The sequence below is a fragment of the Thermobia domestica genome, chromosome 1, assembly GCF_964235325.1.
Source record: "Thermobia domestica chromosome 1, izTheDome1.hap1.1, whole genome shotgun sequence".
NCBI classification, from domain to species: domain Eukaryota; kingdom Metazoa; phylum Arthropoda; class Insecta; order Zygentoma; family Lepismatidae; genus Thermobia; species Thermobia domestica.
The window spans coordinates 201,618,542-201,636,729 of record NC_137454.1 but is presented as its reverse complement, the minus strand read 5'-3'; the positions used below and the strand labels follow the sequence as shown (position 1 = coordinate 201,636,729).

Here is an 18,188-nt window from a genome sequence, read left to right as displayed (position 1 = left end):
AACTATGTATATATAGACATTTTTAGCTATTGAAACCGAACCGAACTCATTTTAGCTTTACCCTAGACAATATACGTGTGGTCTGTAAGATCCCAGCAAAGATTTGCATAGATGGTGCATGCGCTCCTGTGAAGATAAGGCACTATACGCTGGTAATTTTTATTTCTCTTATCTGCATAACGTCACGAGTGAATGACGTCTTACCTCCATGGAAGCGCATGTACCGTCTGTGTACATCTTAGCTGGGTCACATACTGTCTAGGTTTAAGATAATGTATTTTTACTGGGATCGTAAAATATCAGATGAAATTTAAAATAATTAGAAATTATTCATACATACTGCTCTAAAGTAAACTCTAGGTAAAGAACGCAACAAATATTTTCAGATATTAAAATTCAAATGTGTTAATATAAAATTTTTGCAATATAAAGTTGTCACTGATGTTTATATATGCTTTATGTTACTTGTGATGGTACGACGAGATTAACCCGTATCTACCTTTCCCACTGTCTAGTAGTGCTTGAAAGCGTATAGCTTCCAAAAGCTAACATCATTTAAGAGTACTCTGAGAGCTTTCTATTATTTTACTATAGATGAAAACAGGTATCAAATCATTCATTAAAGGATGAACCCGTATTCAACACACAAAGCGATTAATATAACTTGTTTTTCGCTTTTACTTCTAGAAGTTAGGTTTGCTGAGCCCAAATGACAAGTCGGAAGAATAGGTACTGATCTCAAGAATACAGAGGTTGTTCAGCCTACGTTTGGCCGATTTCGTTCCTTCCTCCTCCCGGGCAGAATGGACTCACCCGACCTGGCTCATGGCGTCCTGCAGTGTTGTGCAATGGCTTCCTGGGAACGGAGTTGTTTTCCGCGCGGACGACAATAACGCACAAAACAGGACCATTGTTGTGAGTGTTGTGTTAAATTTGTTTCCAAATGTGTGGGTTTCCGCTCTGTGACCAAAGTGCTGCCCAAACTAAGCCGGTTTTGGGAAAGCTACGTTGTGGCTCTTTATGACGTCCACTTAGTGTTTCTGTCATTAGAAAACAGTGCAAGAAGAATGGTTGCAACATCAGCTTAAGTGGAATAAAAATGTTATTAACAAGTACAAGGGCAACGAAGATCCACCATTTGGATCACCAACGAAGTCGCCTAGGAAGCGGGAAAGCACCAAGGCTACCTCCACCATGCAAAGGAAACTTAGCAAACTGGCAATGCAAGAAAATCCGCTAACACAAAAGTGTATGGTTAATCGTCTTGACGTGTCTTTGGGGACTGTGAGCCGGACGTTACACCATCAACTCAAGCTGGAAAAAGTCATGAAAGCTCGCGGCCATCTTCTCACGGATGTCCACCAAAAGGAACGAAAGTGTAACGCCCGGAAGCTGTACGAACGACATCTCGTAAAACAAAGGTGGATGTACGTCGTAACGCTCGATGAAGCATGGATTTACCTTTCCAACTGCGGCAAACCGAGAGCCATCATGTACCGAGAGAAAGGCGCCAAGAACTTCAGAAGGTGGGTCCGTGTCTGTAAAGAATCCTTCCTAAAAAGGTTCATAGTCGTTACTGGCTACTGTTACCGAGGTAAACTGAAGATTCGTAGGGTGGCGAAGAACTGCAAAATAAATTCGCAGTATTTTCAGGAGCGGATCATGGCCGATCTACAAGCACGAGATTCCAACAATGCACGGAAATGACGCCAAGCTGGTGCGCATTCACATGGACAAGGCCTCATCACATACCTCACGATCGTCCCTCGCATTCTACAGGGAGATGGAGCAGGCAAGTGGTATACAGGTGATACCTTTCAATGAGGTACCTGTTAAATCTCCAGATGCAAGTCCTATGGACTATTGTGGATTTGGATTGCTGAAGCGGGCTTTGAGAAAACGGCGTGTGACAACTGTGGAAGGACTTTGGGAAGCTGTGCAAAGGGAATGGGACAAGATTCCCCTCTCAGTTCTTCAGAGAAGCCTATTACAGTGGAAATTACGCTGTCAGGCTATTGTTAGGAACCAAGGGAAACACATCGAGCACTTACGGACCTGGCGCCATGGATTTTTCTACATTTTTAGGTAAGTGGAAATTGGCCAAATGCAGATTGAACAATCTCTGTATGCTTTAATCCGATCATCTAATTATTCCAAACCTAAGGTTTCACAATCTTTCATAATTTCTCACAATCCCAAATACTGCATGTAAATATCGTAAATCTACTGAAATGCTGAATACCATCTAGATGTAAACAACATTAAATCAAATTCTCAAGATCCGACATTTCAATACTTACAAAAAAAAAAAAAAAATCCCTCCGTTACCAAACTACACAAAGTAAGGTATACCATATTAAAGCACTTCTTGCACCGAGCAGTGATTTGAACACCAACAGTGCAACTACCTGTACAATTGAAGTTCTGTCCCTTTCCTGAAACTACTTTTCAGAATTACTTTAGAGTAACTTCACAGAATCTGATATTTGCGTTATACAATCATAACAACATAATAGAAGTAATATGCTTATATCGTTTGGTGCCATCATAAAGAAAATTTTCGTTCCTGATACAATAATACCATTATCAAATATTCGCTCTTTTATTTCTATTACGACTGGCGTTTTTTTAAGATCGTCCAGATAATAAGTCAACAAATATAACACCGCTAACTGGTTTTCCAAAGCGGCTGGTATAACAACATAGAAGAACCAAAACAAGCACGGGCTCATCATAAGAAAACATGAGACAGAAATAAGAATTCTGGTACTTACGTTGACCGCCACGCTCCACGAGGTCCAATGAAGAATCTCTTTAAATGTTTCCACTTCCTCCGTACAAGATGGTTCTGAGTTGTCTTTTGATTTAAATAGTTGTTAAAACGTATAGTATCCTCTGACTGTAAACCAGCAAATGGATCCAGTATATGAGACTTAAGGAAAGAAAGAAAGAAGGAAAAGAATATTAATATTTTAAAAAATATATCAAAATATAATAGAATATGTCATATTCATAGAAAAAAAACAGACAGTTATACTTTTTCCACTATGAAGAATTGAAATGATATAAATAATCATGGGAAAACTTCTTAACCAAATTTTATGAAAAGTAATTCTTTATATTTAATGTCAAATATGATACAAAAAACCATGGCGATAAAGAAGGACGTACATATTAATTATTTACATATGCAGTCTGTCCAAAAAGAAACCGAACTCCAAAAAAAGAAAAAAACGACCAACGAAGTTGTTTTTGGTTTTCTGCTTGCCAGCGCCGCGTAATGCGATTCTTCCCAAGCATTTTAACGGTGATTGCACCATCCTGCCTTGTGTCATTGTGAGACAGCGAGATTGATGTGAAATTGTGTTAAGAACTTAAGGCGATTTTGTGATATTACAAAAATCAAGATTTTTTGGAAGATTGGCATGTCTGCATCGAATTTTATTTCAAATTGGGCAAGATATGTATGATATGTAGATATGAAAATATTGTAGGAAGTGTGCTAAGAAGAATGAGCAGAACTCACTGTCAGTATCATGAACATAGGTGTTCATTTTACTTCAACCTCACGCACCCTCGGCGTCGCGAAGGGAGTTATTCATCGCCTTCGCTCGTCCTCATCCTTGCTGGAAACTAGTCCTCGCACTCGCGCATCCTCGCCCTCGCAGTGGTAGTTGACCCTCGTCCTCGCGAAGGGAACTGTCCATCGCCCTCGTGCTGGAAACTTATCCTCGCCCTTGCAGTAGCAGTTGGCCCTTGCCCTCGCGAAAGGAGTTGTCCATCGCCCTTGCAGTGGCAGCTGACCCTCCCGAAAGGAGTTGTCCATCGCCCCCGTTTACCCTTGCCCTCATGAAGGGAGTCGTCCTCGCCCTCGTGTCGGGAATTTGTCCTCGCTCTCTCGCACCATCGTCCTCACTGTTCAAGCTTGTCCTCTCCCTCGCCCTCGCATCATTGTGGGCGAGGGAATTTGAGGAAGAGGATGCCCTTGAGAGAGCCACCCTCACGAGGATGAACATCTCTGGTCATGAGTGTTTTCAGCGTTTCAAAGTAGCAAGAACATTCATCGTAGACAAGGTAAAACCTGGATGTCCATCAAAATCATGTAATGATATTTACGTGCAGAAAGTGCGTGATCTTGTAAGAAAAATCATCGTTTGGCCATTCGGAAAATAGCTGAGGAAGTACGCAGAAATCCGTAAATCGTCATGTTATATTATCTTAGTTAAAAAACTGAACACGCATCGTGTTGCTGCAAAACTCCTTTCACGGTTACTAACAAATGAACAGAAAGAAACACGTGTTGATATCTGTGAAGATCTTTTAAAGTGTGCAAACGAAGACGATAGCTTCTTGGAAAACATATAACAGATAACGAAATTTGAGTCTATAGTTATGACGTTGAAACAATTCACAGTCATTCCAGTGAGTAGAAAAATCTTCAACGAGGCCCAACGCACATCAAAGTCGTTCAAATGTTAAAGTGGTGCTTTGTGTTTATTATGAATAGCTCCATGTGGTCAAACCATAAATAAAGAGCATTCTTTAGAAATGATGACTGATGAGGTATTTGAGGGAGGCTGTGAAGAAGAAGAAGAAGAGATCGGAAGCTTGAAACAATGAACATGGATGCTGCACCATGACAACGTTCCTAGCCATTCCGTGCTCCTCGTAGAAAGTTCTCGGCGATGAACAATACGATTGTTGAACCCTAATCAACCTACATACCTGATTTGGCACCTGCAGACTTCTGTTTATTCCTCCAAATTGAAACACATCCTGAAAGATCATTTCCAATCCACAAAAGAGACAGCAAAAAATTCGCTACGAGACCTCCAGGCTATTCCAAAAAGTACGTACTAAGATACGTTGGGAACTATGTACTATAGTGCAGAGAACTTACTGAAGGAGAAAAAATCTGAATGACTTTCACAAAAGGGAGTACTATTATATTATAAAGTTCGATTTCTATCTACACAAGAATGTAAGTGGAAATGACGCACACACATACACAAGCTTGGCTCAGTCACACCTGAAAGTATCAAACACACAAGCCACAAAAAGCCATAAAAGTCGTCGCCATCCGATGAAAAAGTTCTGTCACCGAAGATGAAAACAATCACTAGGATCATCATGTTACGAATAACGCAAGATGCTCTTGGGATGCGAAACTATCTCAATGGAAAAAATCAGCTTAACTCCATTTCAGTATCCGAAAGTCTCAAACATAAAAAATCAGGTGGTATTGGTAATAGGTTATTACGTTTCAAAATTGTTTACCATCCACTACTTCTAGGCGTGTTATAATGGTAGAAAAAATATACAATCTTCTAAAGTATTCTAGAATTTCATCTCCATACGTGGTTGCATCTCCAATTCAAAGCAACTATCATGTAAAATCAGCAATATAAATTGAGAGATAAGCAATAATATGCTTACAAACTTACATTTTTGTGAGAACGAGGTTAAAATATTTGCTACAGAATACAAGAAAGAAGTGTTTACACATACGTGAAATTTTTTTCATAAAGTCTCTTTAAAAAAAGAAAGAAAAAAGCACTTGATCTTTCAGAACAATTAAGTCCCAGTTCGTAAGGTCACAGACAACAAAAGAGTAGCTTTCACGCGATCTTCCTGCCAAGACCAACTATTTTTTCTCAATGGTCACCCACATTGGATTCGGTGAACTCAGAACTCGTAGACCAGAATGGACACGATCGTGAAAAAATGAAATGAAATCTTTAAGTTTTACGTCCCACGGTTATGCCGGTTAGGCTAAAGGAGACGGTGATGATGAGTGATGAAGGAAATGGTGGAATGAAGAAAGTGGGAGGAAACGGGAGAACCCCGAGAAAACCCACGCACACGGTGTTTGTCCACCACAAAGTTCACTTGGCGGGGGCTGGGATCGAACCCGGGACCCTGAGCACCAGAGGCCACTGAGCCACCGCGGCCCCCAAGATACGATCGTGATTTATTAAAGACATACATAATTGTGTCTGTGACAATATTTTGCCCACATTATAGGTATTATAAATATTTTGCAACACAACATATTTACAGCATACTTATGTATCGCACGTATCAGTATTTTTTTGTGATTTATTGTGAAACGAGCTCTATAAGATTAGGAGTAACTTTTTCTCTTCTTTTCGACAATCATAACCATGTTAATGATTAGGAAGACAAAAAAAATTTAAAAAAATAAAAGAAAATAAAAGAAAAGAAAAGAAAAAATAAAATAAGAAATAAAATTTAAAGTGGAGTAAGTTTATCCTCTTTTAATTACTTACCCGTTACTAATTTTAACCGCAAGTACCGAGGATGATTAAATAGCCTCAATGAAAAAAACAAGTGAGTTTCATTGTGAAACTAAAACTTCTAAACTATGCTAATTCAATACTCAAACTTGAAGTAGTGTATCTGTAACTTCTAGTTGCAATAGACGGATAAGATCAAAGATAGAATCTGTTCCCCGGGCGCTGAATCTATATCAAAAAGCCATTACTCGCTATCCTTTATTGTTTTTGTTCTTAACGATAAAGGTTGAAACCAAAAATCATTTATTATACTTCCAGTTTGAATATAGGTTAAGGGAAGAGATAGAACCTATTCTTGGGATGCGGAATCGATTGCAAAAAACTGCTTCTCGATTTATCTTAATGTATTTGCTCTGATACCCGTAAAAAGACAAAACCGTTCTAGAAGACTTCCAATAATTATGCGTAGCATAGTTTGGAAGTCTAAAATTATCGACCATATTTAATCAAACTCCATCGTTCTTTTAAATAAATAAATAAAATATAAGAAAGAATGAAAGAGACAAAAAGAAACTAAAGTCGGGGAAAACGGAACTTTCATGCGGGAGTGAATTTACCCTTATTTTTTACCGATTATAACCCGAAGTAATAGAACTATTTGCAAGTCTCAAAGAAAGTGCATGCTATGTTTTACCTTATGACAGTTATTGCGGAACAGAAATATACATGGATATCACATCAAATGGTAAAGCTCTCTTCAACAAAACATTTTATTTGCACGTACGGAGAAAAAAATCTGAATAATTCTACATTTTTTTTCAAGAATTAGTTCACTACATCCGAAGGGCGACCAGTTAGACAAGCCTATCTAACAAAACAATCTATTATATTTCAATTACAGCGTACTTCATTTGATAAGTAAGAATTCCGGAAACATCCAGAAACACTCAACTTAATGAAATAACCTATTTACTATCCCACAAATATGCCTGGCTGGATTAAAGACGGATGACATAAAACACGAATGAAATTGGACTACACGTGCAAGACCATGTATACGAGACTGGTCATTACAACTTCATGAAACTTGGGATAGACCCTGCGCAGCACACTTAGCCTTATGTCGCTGTCACTGCGCTTTCTCCAAAATCCTGAAGCTTATGTTGTTTGTGATATATTTTCTTAAATTTTGTTTCAAGGCATTAATACTGGAAAAAACAACTGAGGAAAAAAAATTCTACAAAAAGTTAGTGATTTGTTCAATTTTAAAAAGGACTGTCTTGATCTTCAATCCATTGAATTTCTACCATTTCGTAAACTTTTCTCAGCAACCTTTATATGAATGAAGCAACTTCAACACACTACGAGAACTAAAAGAAAGTATTATAGAGATTTTGAGAAGGAAATACAGTACTCTTATTGGTCGAATTGCAGAAATTATTGACGAAGGGAACAGAAAATACCCTTTGAAAAGTAACCATACGTAAGCAGCAGACCCACTTGAAGTTTGAAGATACCAGAAATCTCAAATCTCGTTCAATAGGACAATTTTCACTTCTTTCAGATTTTTGTGTCACTTTACTTGTAGCACGCCGCTCTTGAAGAAAAGGAACTTAACGAAAGCACATTTATACAGAAGGTCGATTTAGGTTTATGGCGACGAATTTGCACCCTCACCAGCGTATGAAACACAGTTACTTCCAGCGGCTCAGTCTGTTGTCTGTTCGCTACCGCCCTGCTCTGTTTCCAATTGAGGAAACTGCGTTAACACTTAAAGGCCGATGGGGATTTAAATTTCGAAACCGCCCTGTCCGGCAGAAATCAAGGGTTATTTTAAAATATCATATCTTGTTTCTTTTTTGTAGTTAGTCAAAGAAATTTTGTGAAATGTATGCTAATATACTGATACATCTAGATAAAATTATTCAAGGGTCCCTTCTTTTTTCCTTGTCAATTTGTTGCTGCCTGTACCTATTTGCCTTAATTTTGCAAAGTACCCTTTCATTTACCAAAAAGTTTTGCCCCAAAAAGTATGAAAATATATCAAAATGAAGACTTTCCTGCATCATACAAAGGAGTAGGAAATTGACTATTTTTTAAAAAGTCTGAAATTAAGTTTATATACCCTTTTTTTTAATGTTTAAATGCCTGGACGCTCGTGAGCGTCCAGCGGATTCAACGTTAGTAAAGGGATGGACGCTCAGGATCGTCCATCGGTTTTTAAGTGTTAAAGCAGTTTGATCAACTTTGTTCCATACTCTCGCCAAACTTTCCAAAGACTGTCGAGTGTGCGTGCTGTCGAAGGCCCAACGCTAATTTCAACAACGAAAGCCCACAAAAATCCATACGGGATACATCAAGGAACTTCACAGAAATGTTATGTAAAAGGGACAGCGTAAATCCATGTTGTTATGTTGAATGACAACACATTACGTGTCGCTACCATAAAGGGATGGAATATCATGGCAGGATACTGGCTTCAAAATGTTCGTTTGGTAATAATCTGCATTGACTTTTGTTCATTCTACATACCCTATGTTTGTTGTTGTAAAGTAGCAGCGGGAGCGCACTCATGGGAGGAAGTCTACCAGGTCCGGATCCCTCGAACTTCGTATCTCAACGTACATTTGTACACTTTCTCAATAAAACTAAACTTGTTTAACAGGGAAATGACCGATGTAGCAGGAAAATTTGATCTTACACTTCATCTATACCTTTTTTCTTATAAAAACAATTTATCTTCTTTTTAAATATAGCTGGAAGTGAAGTGTTTTACAATTATTTATCGTCTTTTCGGGTGCAGAGTGATATCCATTCAATACTACATAGGCGTAGTGGCCTGTATTATTGAACACTCCTCCTCCCAAAGTTTGGACCCTTCTCAACAAAAATTTTTGGGTGCGCACCTGAATAGCAGTAACCACCAACAATCAAAGCTGTATAAAATAAACTTTCCTCACAATCACTTATTCAGTTACAACGACCTCTGAAATTAAGGAGACAATACAAAAAAAAAAATCCTTTTTTTTTTTTTAAATCATATTCTTATAGATACACCCATACCTGTTCTAGTTACTTACAAACTTCCATTTGTTCCCCGCTAGGTGGCGTTCAAACTATACTCTGAACGCCGTCTAGCGGGAAACAAGTGGAAGTTTGTACTTGTAGTGACTTTGGAAGAGGCATGAGTGTATCTACCGGAATGTGACCAAAGAATAATAATTTTCTTTTCTTCACCGACCGCATAATTCCGGAGGTCATTCTATTCATACACTTTTCGCCTGTTCGTCTTCTTCTTCATGACATGTAAGGGACGGAGCATATGAATTCGAGTCTTACGTTTCTTTACCAGATGTAAGTATAGTGCAATTATGAGTCGGGGTGGAGAGTTGTACTGATTTTTTTTTTTTTTCGGTGGCTTCTTATATCGCACCAAGGAACGCACTTTTTGCACCACATTGGGGGTACGCGTGAGCCTCTCATATAATGGTACGATACACCCAGAAAAGCCAGGGATGGCACTTTTGTTGCGATTGAAAAGTGTTGATCTTTTCTTTCGACACATGGAAATGTTTTGTTAGGGACTGTTTACTTCTTTGGCTTCGGACCCAAGAGAAACGGGAATGGGAAAAGGTGAAAACTTAATAACTAGGAACTACATAATTTATACGGTTTAGGAACTACACAATTTATACGGTTTACCAAACATTGTTAGGGTCACCAAGTCTAGGAGGCTTAGATAGGCAGGTTCATGTAGCTAGGATGTAAGAAAGTAGAAACGCTTTCAAAGTCTTGACTGGAAGACCAATCGGAAGACGACCATTAGGAAGACCTAGGCGGAGATGGGAGGACAATATTACGATGGATCTCACAGAAATAAGAACACAAAGTAGAAACTGGGTCTAGTTGGCTAAGGATAGAAGTCAGTGGACAGCTTTTGTGAATGCGGCATTGAACCTCCGGGTTCCATAGGCGATAGAGTTAGTTAATTAGTAGTTAACTTTAACCAACGGCGGGAAGAACACAAACAGCTGTAATTTTCAGACAAACATAAAAGTTAACACATAACACTTTAGAACTACCCGAAATAATTTCTTCTAAATAAATAAATAAATACAACTTTCTAGTATTATAAAGATTTTTCTCACAGCAATATCTCTTAAATATACTAAACATTTAAGAGACCGTTAACCACAGCTACAGTCCATGTCAATATGATTTATTGGAGGGGTAGTTTTTGACTGCACATTTTGTATCCCCGGTAATGAATGGATAAGATGAACGATGGATAGCACACCAGTTTAGCTAGGACAGTCTCAAATTTATATCATTTTCCCCCTATTCCGAGGGGATTGTTCGGGACTTAAAATTTTCTAGTTTCCCTCCAAAACGTAAGTTAATATTATTCGTGCGCGAGATTGTATATTTTGCAATGTGTATTTGCTTGACACTCGTTAAACATTCCCGGAATTGCTTCTTCCATTTTATTACTTCTCTTCAGCAAGAAAAAATAATAAAGTAAGTATAAATAAATCCAAACGACAATAACAATATGTCTCAAACTTGATGTTGTCACATATAGCATGAATATATTTCAAATTTTCACAAGGTGTCCCGGTTATTTGGTCTTGAAACATGGAAGCCCCAATACAACACACTTCGAGAGTAAACAATAATAGGATACAAAGATACTTACAAAATGCCACTGCGAACAAACTTTATTTGTTAACAGGTGTCATATTATAGTTTACGATTTCGCACAACATATGTTACGAAAAGCTATCAGGATTGTGCGAAACTTCTATAAAGAATAAAAGAAAGGCATTCATTGATGCGACACAATTAGGACGTATTGTGAGTTTGTACTTTTATAGGTTCCGTTAACTTCTTTGCAATCATCATTCATTATGTGAAGTATCAATGTCACAGATATAAAAATTAAAGATATTTATTACTACTGAATGTAGCACAATAACTATAATCTTATAACAATATAACAGTCGCTATATGTAGAGTAAAAGGTTAAAAACAATTCACAGTTTAATACGCTCATAAAGTTAATATTTCTATCACACTGAGAAATTGAACTCAAACGCGGAACTTCTATCTGAATCTACGAGTAAACAATTATGTCCATTCTATATGTTTTAGCAGTAATTGATGCAATCTAATCGTAGTCCCTACAGCCAAACATAGAATAAGGACACTTCCTAACAGAGAAATCCAGCTTATTTTATGCAAGTACCGCCACATACTGATAGAAATTCATCATGATCATGAAAAGTATTCCGCCATTATTTGCATGTACTTGCCGCAACTATGAAACTTTCATGCGCCACGGTGTTCAGTTAACCTCTTCGTTTTGAAATACAGTTGAACTCGGTTTCAACGATACCAAAGGGGACCTAGAAAATAGTGCTGTTGGAACCAAGAGGTATAATATCAGTATCAGGCATCGAGGGTTGGGAGTGATTAAGTGTAACACTCGATCATGCCTGACTTATAGATACAAGTTTCAGATAGGTTATACTCAAGTTTAATGTAGTTGTGAATGTCGTACTAAGTATGGTATAAAATCACTTGCCTAATGAGGAATTAGTTGATGCCACTGAATATTTGACGCAATAATACGAGGTGCCGCAGAAACTGATGTTGCTATAACCAAGTTCAATTGTAGTAATTTTCTGTTTTAATAATGCCCATCAACTACAGCCTCTTTCGTCCCTTTCCTCTTTTCCTTGCCGCCGTACTTTCTATCACATCCCTCACAAAGTTTCTTCTCACTCAGTCAATGTCCGAACCAACTTCTCACCACTGCATTTAAATCTCTTATAATAATTACCCAAGCACCAATCTTCTTCCCTGATTTCCTCTATTTACTCCATATTTCTCGACTTCTTTGGTTATCTGTGATGTGAACTGGTCAGTGCGTACTATGTCTGATTACTACTGGATTCTTATCTTTTCCGTTAAGTCTTTATATCATAACTCTATCATCAACAAATTATACTTTCATGATCTTCTGTTTTAGGTGATTATGCAGCAGTACTCTTACACTATTACGGTAGCCATTCTCATTACCTGAGTTTGCAATATGCCTCCTTTCCCAGTCGAAACTTCAATCTTCCATTCATCATAGTGACCATTGCTGCCATGTATTCTACGAGTTGCGCCTTCCCTCTACTACCATCTTCCATAAACAGATTTCACATTTCTCTCTAAAGTTTCGAACGAAATAGCTGACTCATCCGGTACATCGAACAATCATTCAATTATGACAACCTACATAATAACGCGTAGGTCCCTTTTTCCATGATATGGACGTCCAAGATGCATGTAATGCACCCTTCAATGCCGAAATGGAGGTATGGCTGGTTGTCTTGAGAGACTGAATTTGTCGTACCATGGCGCCTCACTAGTATCCAACTCTATTAAGATCTGGAGAGTTCAGCAATGCATTGTTCGTAACTCGATATGTACTACTCCTATCTATATTTACTTTGTGTATTCGACCGTCCATCCAGAAGGCAAAAAATTCTCCAGAACTATTTGATAGATCACTATCAGTTTTGACCAGGATGTAGAGGGTCAAAAGTTAGGGATTTATCACTCATTTTTGGATTTCACATTGTTCACTATAAAGCAAACAAGGTATTAGATAACGAGTAACGGTTTCCTGTAATCGATTAAGCATCACAAGATCTTTTAAACAGCGAGTGATAAAAATTTGCTACAGGGTCAATCCATGGTAAGTGATCCAGAAAAAAGGAAACTTGCCGCTCGACCTTCTCAAAAAATCTATATTTTTTTTCAGAAATGTTAAGTCGATATAAGAGTACTTCAAAACCTCAATTTATTTTTTTACAACATCGCATGGCGACGCAGCGGCTTCCGCTATCTTGAGTTTTCTCGATTTTAAGCGTTCACGTTGTTTTTTGAATATCTCAGCATGTATTTGTCCTACCAAATTAAAAAAAATTGCTGGACGTCTCCAACTTGTGCAGAGCTAAAACTTTGATTTCTTAACATTTTGCTTTAAAACCACTTGTAAGGGGTGAAATCAGGGCCTATAGTTGAAGACATGTTTGGGAAGAGGAAGCAACAACTGACGTAGAGGTCTGAATTTGTGTGTGCATGTAGTCCGGGATCATAAGTTTATACTCAAAAATTTACAGACCTGTAGCTGCTCCCAAAGGCCTGGAAAAAATCGTAAAATTGGGTAATTATGCCTATTTGGCATATTTCATTATCCAATATCTCCAATGGGCCTAGATAAAAAAAAAATCTGAAATGTTGGGAATACTTACTCCTTTAATATACCATAACACACAACAAAGCGCGTTTTGTGTTTTTGAGCAGAAGAGGGTCAAAGTATTAAGGAAAGATATCATACTCTAGGAGGTGTTTTGTTCACAAATTCAACTGGAAATTCGTTGTTGTGATGTAAAATAAAGTAGGATGAGTGGTTAGTCCAGTCAAGATTCTCAAAGCTCGTTTGTTTCCTCTAGTTGTGACTCAGTGTCTTATCACACCTACAGCAGCACTAGTGAAGAATGCCGCTATCAGCAGAAGGCGAGAAAAGTTAAAATGACACTCGACAAAAAATCTGAAAGTACTCATTGCTGCTTGCTATATCAATTATATTCAATCATGATTATTCTTGTTTTAACTGTCAACTCGTGCAGGAAACTGCTGTCCTTTCGTCTGATCAACATTCCCCAGTCAGTGAACACTCACTTGCTGTGAACACGTAAGAGATCAAAGTGTTAGCTCTGCACAAGATGGAGACGTCCAGCAATTTTCAATTTGGTAGGACAAATACATGCTGAGATATTCAAAACAACGCAAATGCTTAAAATCGAGAAAACGCAAAATGGCGGAAGACGCTGCGTCGCCATGCGATGTTGTAAAAAATAATTAATTGTGGTTTTGAAGTATTCTTATATAGGATAAAAATTCATGAAAAATTTAGATTTTTTGAAGATGGTTGAGTGGCACATGCTTGATCACTTAGAATGGATTGACTCTACAACTTACGGTTTCAATATTGATCTACATTAGGGATGGCTAAAATTATCCAGAATCGGAAATTTCACTATCCGGAATTCGAGAAAATTCTGGATTTTGGAAATTCCGGAATCTTTTCGAATTCCGAATTTTTTCGATTTTACTTTCCGGATTCCGGGAAGTAAAAATTCCTGAATTGGCCATCCCTAATCTACACTGACCAAGATCAATAGACATACAAGCGTTTTAGGGAACTGATTTTGCGTTCTAATAACGGTACTACCATCCCTCTTAACCCTCTATTCAAACCTAAAGTGACAGAAATAAACCTTTTCCGGTGTTAACGTTGATCGCTATAGATTTACAATAGTAATAGTCAACGAGAAGTGGTTTCCAAGGATATATCCCATCTCCACTCTAATCTTTCTACTAGAGCTGGAAGTAGTAGAAATCAACTACGTCTTCAGGTTTTAACATTAATTGAAAAAATATCCCGACATAAAACTTAACTTCTTCACGTGTTGTACACGTGGCACTGTTACTTGTCTATTTTCAGGTAGCACTGCGTCAATTTATTACGTATATAGGATGACTGGATAATGATAACCGAAAACGCACGATTAATACGTAGCAGTAATGCACTATTTAAGAGTTATTTTAGAAGAATGATTCCTACATCCTTGATGTATATATTGCAAAATACAATTGAAAATATTTTTTGGAGAAGCAAGTTCCAAATAGGAGTATCCTAACCTCAAGTACAAAAATCTGTACCTGATTCGACAGTATTGTCAGAATATGAAATTTTCTTTCACTAATTTTTTAAATAATAATCCGAAAGGAATATTTTCCAAACTAATACAAGATTTTTTTTTACATTAAAATATTTTAAATATACAAGTCAAAATATATTACAGTGAATTATACAACTGCAGCCTATACAGAAACTGACATTGATCTTAATTATTTATTATGAAAGCCGAAGGTTAACCATAAAAGGGATTGAATTCGGCACTAATCAAATTATTAATGGCTGGCATTTAGTATCTCCCCCAAATCTACACGTAAGGTAAGTGTTTTATACCATATACCATGTTTTGCGTTAACCTCGTTTATGTGTATACCCACAGTCGGTGATGCGCCTGCTCCCTACGGACACACCTCCTCGCTGGCGCTTGGGCCCCCTTTGATTCGGTTAGAGAGCATTCGTGCGCTTTTAGTAGTAATCCAGCACAAGTTGGTTAGTGTCTTTTGCACACTAGTTCTTATCGCGTACGTACACTGAAGTACTTCTAAAGTGAATCTGCACAGAGGAATGCAAGTCCACACCCTAATCATTGGTTCCGGAGTGGGTAGTTCAGACAGAGTCACTTTTAAGTGATTTGGGGGAGAAACTAAATAATACCCTTATTAACTAATTACAAAGACATCATACCGAAAATATTTCCATTTATTTGACACCCGAGATGTTATGCTCTTTCTCATTTTCAGGACAATAACAGGATTACAGGAAACAACATAGGTTTGCCTACGAGACAAGGTTTAGATGCTGTCTCGTCTCGGAAAGTTGTGAAAGTAATACTTTATTTCGGAAAGGGTATTTTTCTATTGAAAAAGCTATTTCGTCTTGTATTTAATCGAAAAACTGTCCAGTCTCGTTTCAGAGGCAACCCTCTCCAATAGCTTTACACTATGCTCAAGGATTATGGAAAATACTCGATTTGGTTCTCAATTCAAATAGTAGTTCGACACACTCACAACGCTGAACTATAAGTATATACATACTAATACAATACATAACGATAGATCACTGCCTTTCATTGAATAGTTTACTCGTAAAAGGAATTCAAATTGAAAATCGTAAGATTTTATTAGTGGGACATATGATGGGATTTAGACTCCTGGGCTGTCGGCATCTATGGCCATTTAGCCCATCACGCTTGAGAAATGACGTTCCTCGGTGAGCACACTATCTGGGGAAAGGGAAGGAAGAAATGATTGGAGGAGGAAGGAAGCAGCCAAGGACTACAAGTTTAGTACCATCCCGGCATTTGCCTGGTGTGAATGTGGAAAATCCAGGAAAACCTCATTCAGGATGGCTGGCCTGAAAAAGCTTTTTACACCTTTTCGACCGAAGGCGAGAGCGGTAGCGACTACGCGACGCGATGCCACAGGAATATATGATGGTTCCTGAACTACATGTTTTCATTTGAACATAGTATAACAGGGACTTATCTGTGTATAATAATAAAAATGCACAAGGTGAGCAAGCTATTGTCAGCAAAAATTTCAAGTACAAAGCCACAACTTCCTTCAATTAAAAGCGTGTATACCATAAATGAAAGGAGTATTATGAGCTTTCTTTTTCTTAACTTTTCGTGCATACGTACTCGTTAAGTTAGAAAAGAAAAAAAAATCCCTTAAAAAGTAGAAACGGAAAGCCAATTCATTGCCAGCAATTAAAATCGACCTTATCCTCATTTCCACTCCCGCAAAAATTTCAGATCAACCCCTGTAGTCAAGTTCTAATGGAGATCAAGTTTGTATAGCCAATATTATTTTATGACATTATGTTCACATCAATTACCTTTTGAACATGAAAATGACCCAGATTTAAGAAACAGAAGGCCGAACAGTGAGAATCCACTGAACATGAATTAAGTTTAAGAAAATAAGCAATATACCACGAAACATATGATAATCAGGTAACATGCAACTGGTTTTATAACAATAAAAATTTCTGCAGTTCTCCACTAAAATAAAAATTATCAGTTCTATCTAAAGTGAGAAGTAGCTTCACACACAGAATGCCGGCTGACAATAATAATATAATCTCACCCCGCTTTCTATAGAAAAAAGAAAAAACATATCAGTGATTCACTTTCCCTTCCTGCTTCAACTATATGTAGGGCGTACGACTAGCAAACGCACAGGAGTACCGTAGAGAAGGTGCCCAATGAGTAGCGTGGGAACCATGAGACTTTTGCACTATGAACAAGAAATGTAAGAAAAAAATGTATTCCCATAAAATATGTGCTTCAACAATGGTATATTAACAGGAAAAGCAGTAATATGAAATAAACACACAAGAAAAGAAGAAAAAAACCATTAAAGTGAACACGAAAGATAAGAAAAAAAATCTAATTGTATTATGTTCCTTTGAAAGTTATAGAAAGAGAAATTCTTAAAACAAAGTACTTCGCACCAATTACAAATTGTGTTTCAAATTTACAGTCGAGAGGGCAATGACCAAAGTTGAGAGGAATTCAATATTTGAAAAGCATTTTTAGATTTTTTTTCTCTGTTGTATATTTCACATTTTAGAAGAAATTTTAAAAAATTCAGCATCCTCATTTGCATAAGAAAATGTACTTTTCTTTTCCGAAGCATTAAAAAAAGTTAAAATTTGTTGTTCAGTGAAATTATTTGTTGGCTATCCAATAGTTGGCATTAGTCTTTTCGGGTTCGATTCCCAGTGAGAGGGCATTAAAATTCAAACGTGTTACGTCACGTCTCATATAACCTAAGTGCAGCAATGGGATACTAAACGCCAACAACCAACATCAGTAAACATTCATTTTGAAACATAATTGCGAATTTATAAAAGTAACACACATTAAAATTAAAATACCCTTTTCCGCCTTCTTTCATAAATAATAATTCTTCTTTTTTTTTTTTTTTTTTTTGTACTACTGTGAGATGATGATTGAAGAATACATCTAAAATAAAATGATAGTTCGGTGACTTATCCATTGGCAGATTTCTCCATTGGCGGATTTATCCATTGGGAGATTTTGGTAATTGGCGGATTTGTCAATTGGCAGATTTGTCCATTTTCACGATTGGCGCATTTGGTCATTTTCGCGTTTGGCGCATTTGGTAATTGGCAGATATGGCAGTTGGCAGATTTGGTAATTGGCAGAT

At 37.4% G+C, this 18,188-nt stretch overlaps 1 protein-coding gene across 2 annotated transcripts in view; it reads right to left on the bottom strand.

The window, feature by feature from the left end:
- The window catches only part of LOC145692843 (neurobeachin-like protein 1), a 561,942-nt gene that overhangs the window by 324,467 nt on the left and 219,287 nt on the right, over positions 1 to 18,188 (bottom strand). For both annotated transcript variants that reach the window (XM_081768357.1, XM_081768365.1), the window contains exon 35: positions 2,775 to 2,932. In XM_081768357.1, coding sequence (XP_081624483.1) covers positions 2,775 to 2,932 — 158 coding nt within the window. The remainder of the gene's footprint in view (positions 1 to 2,774; positions 2,933 to 18,188) is intronic.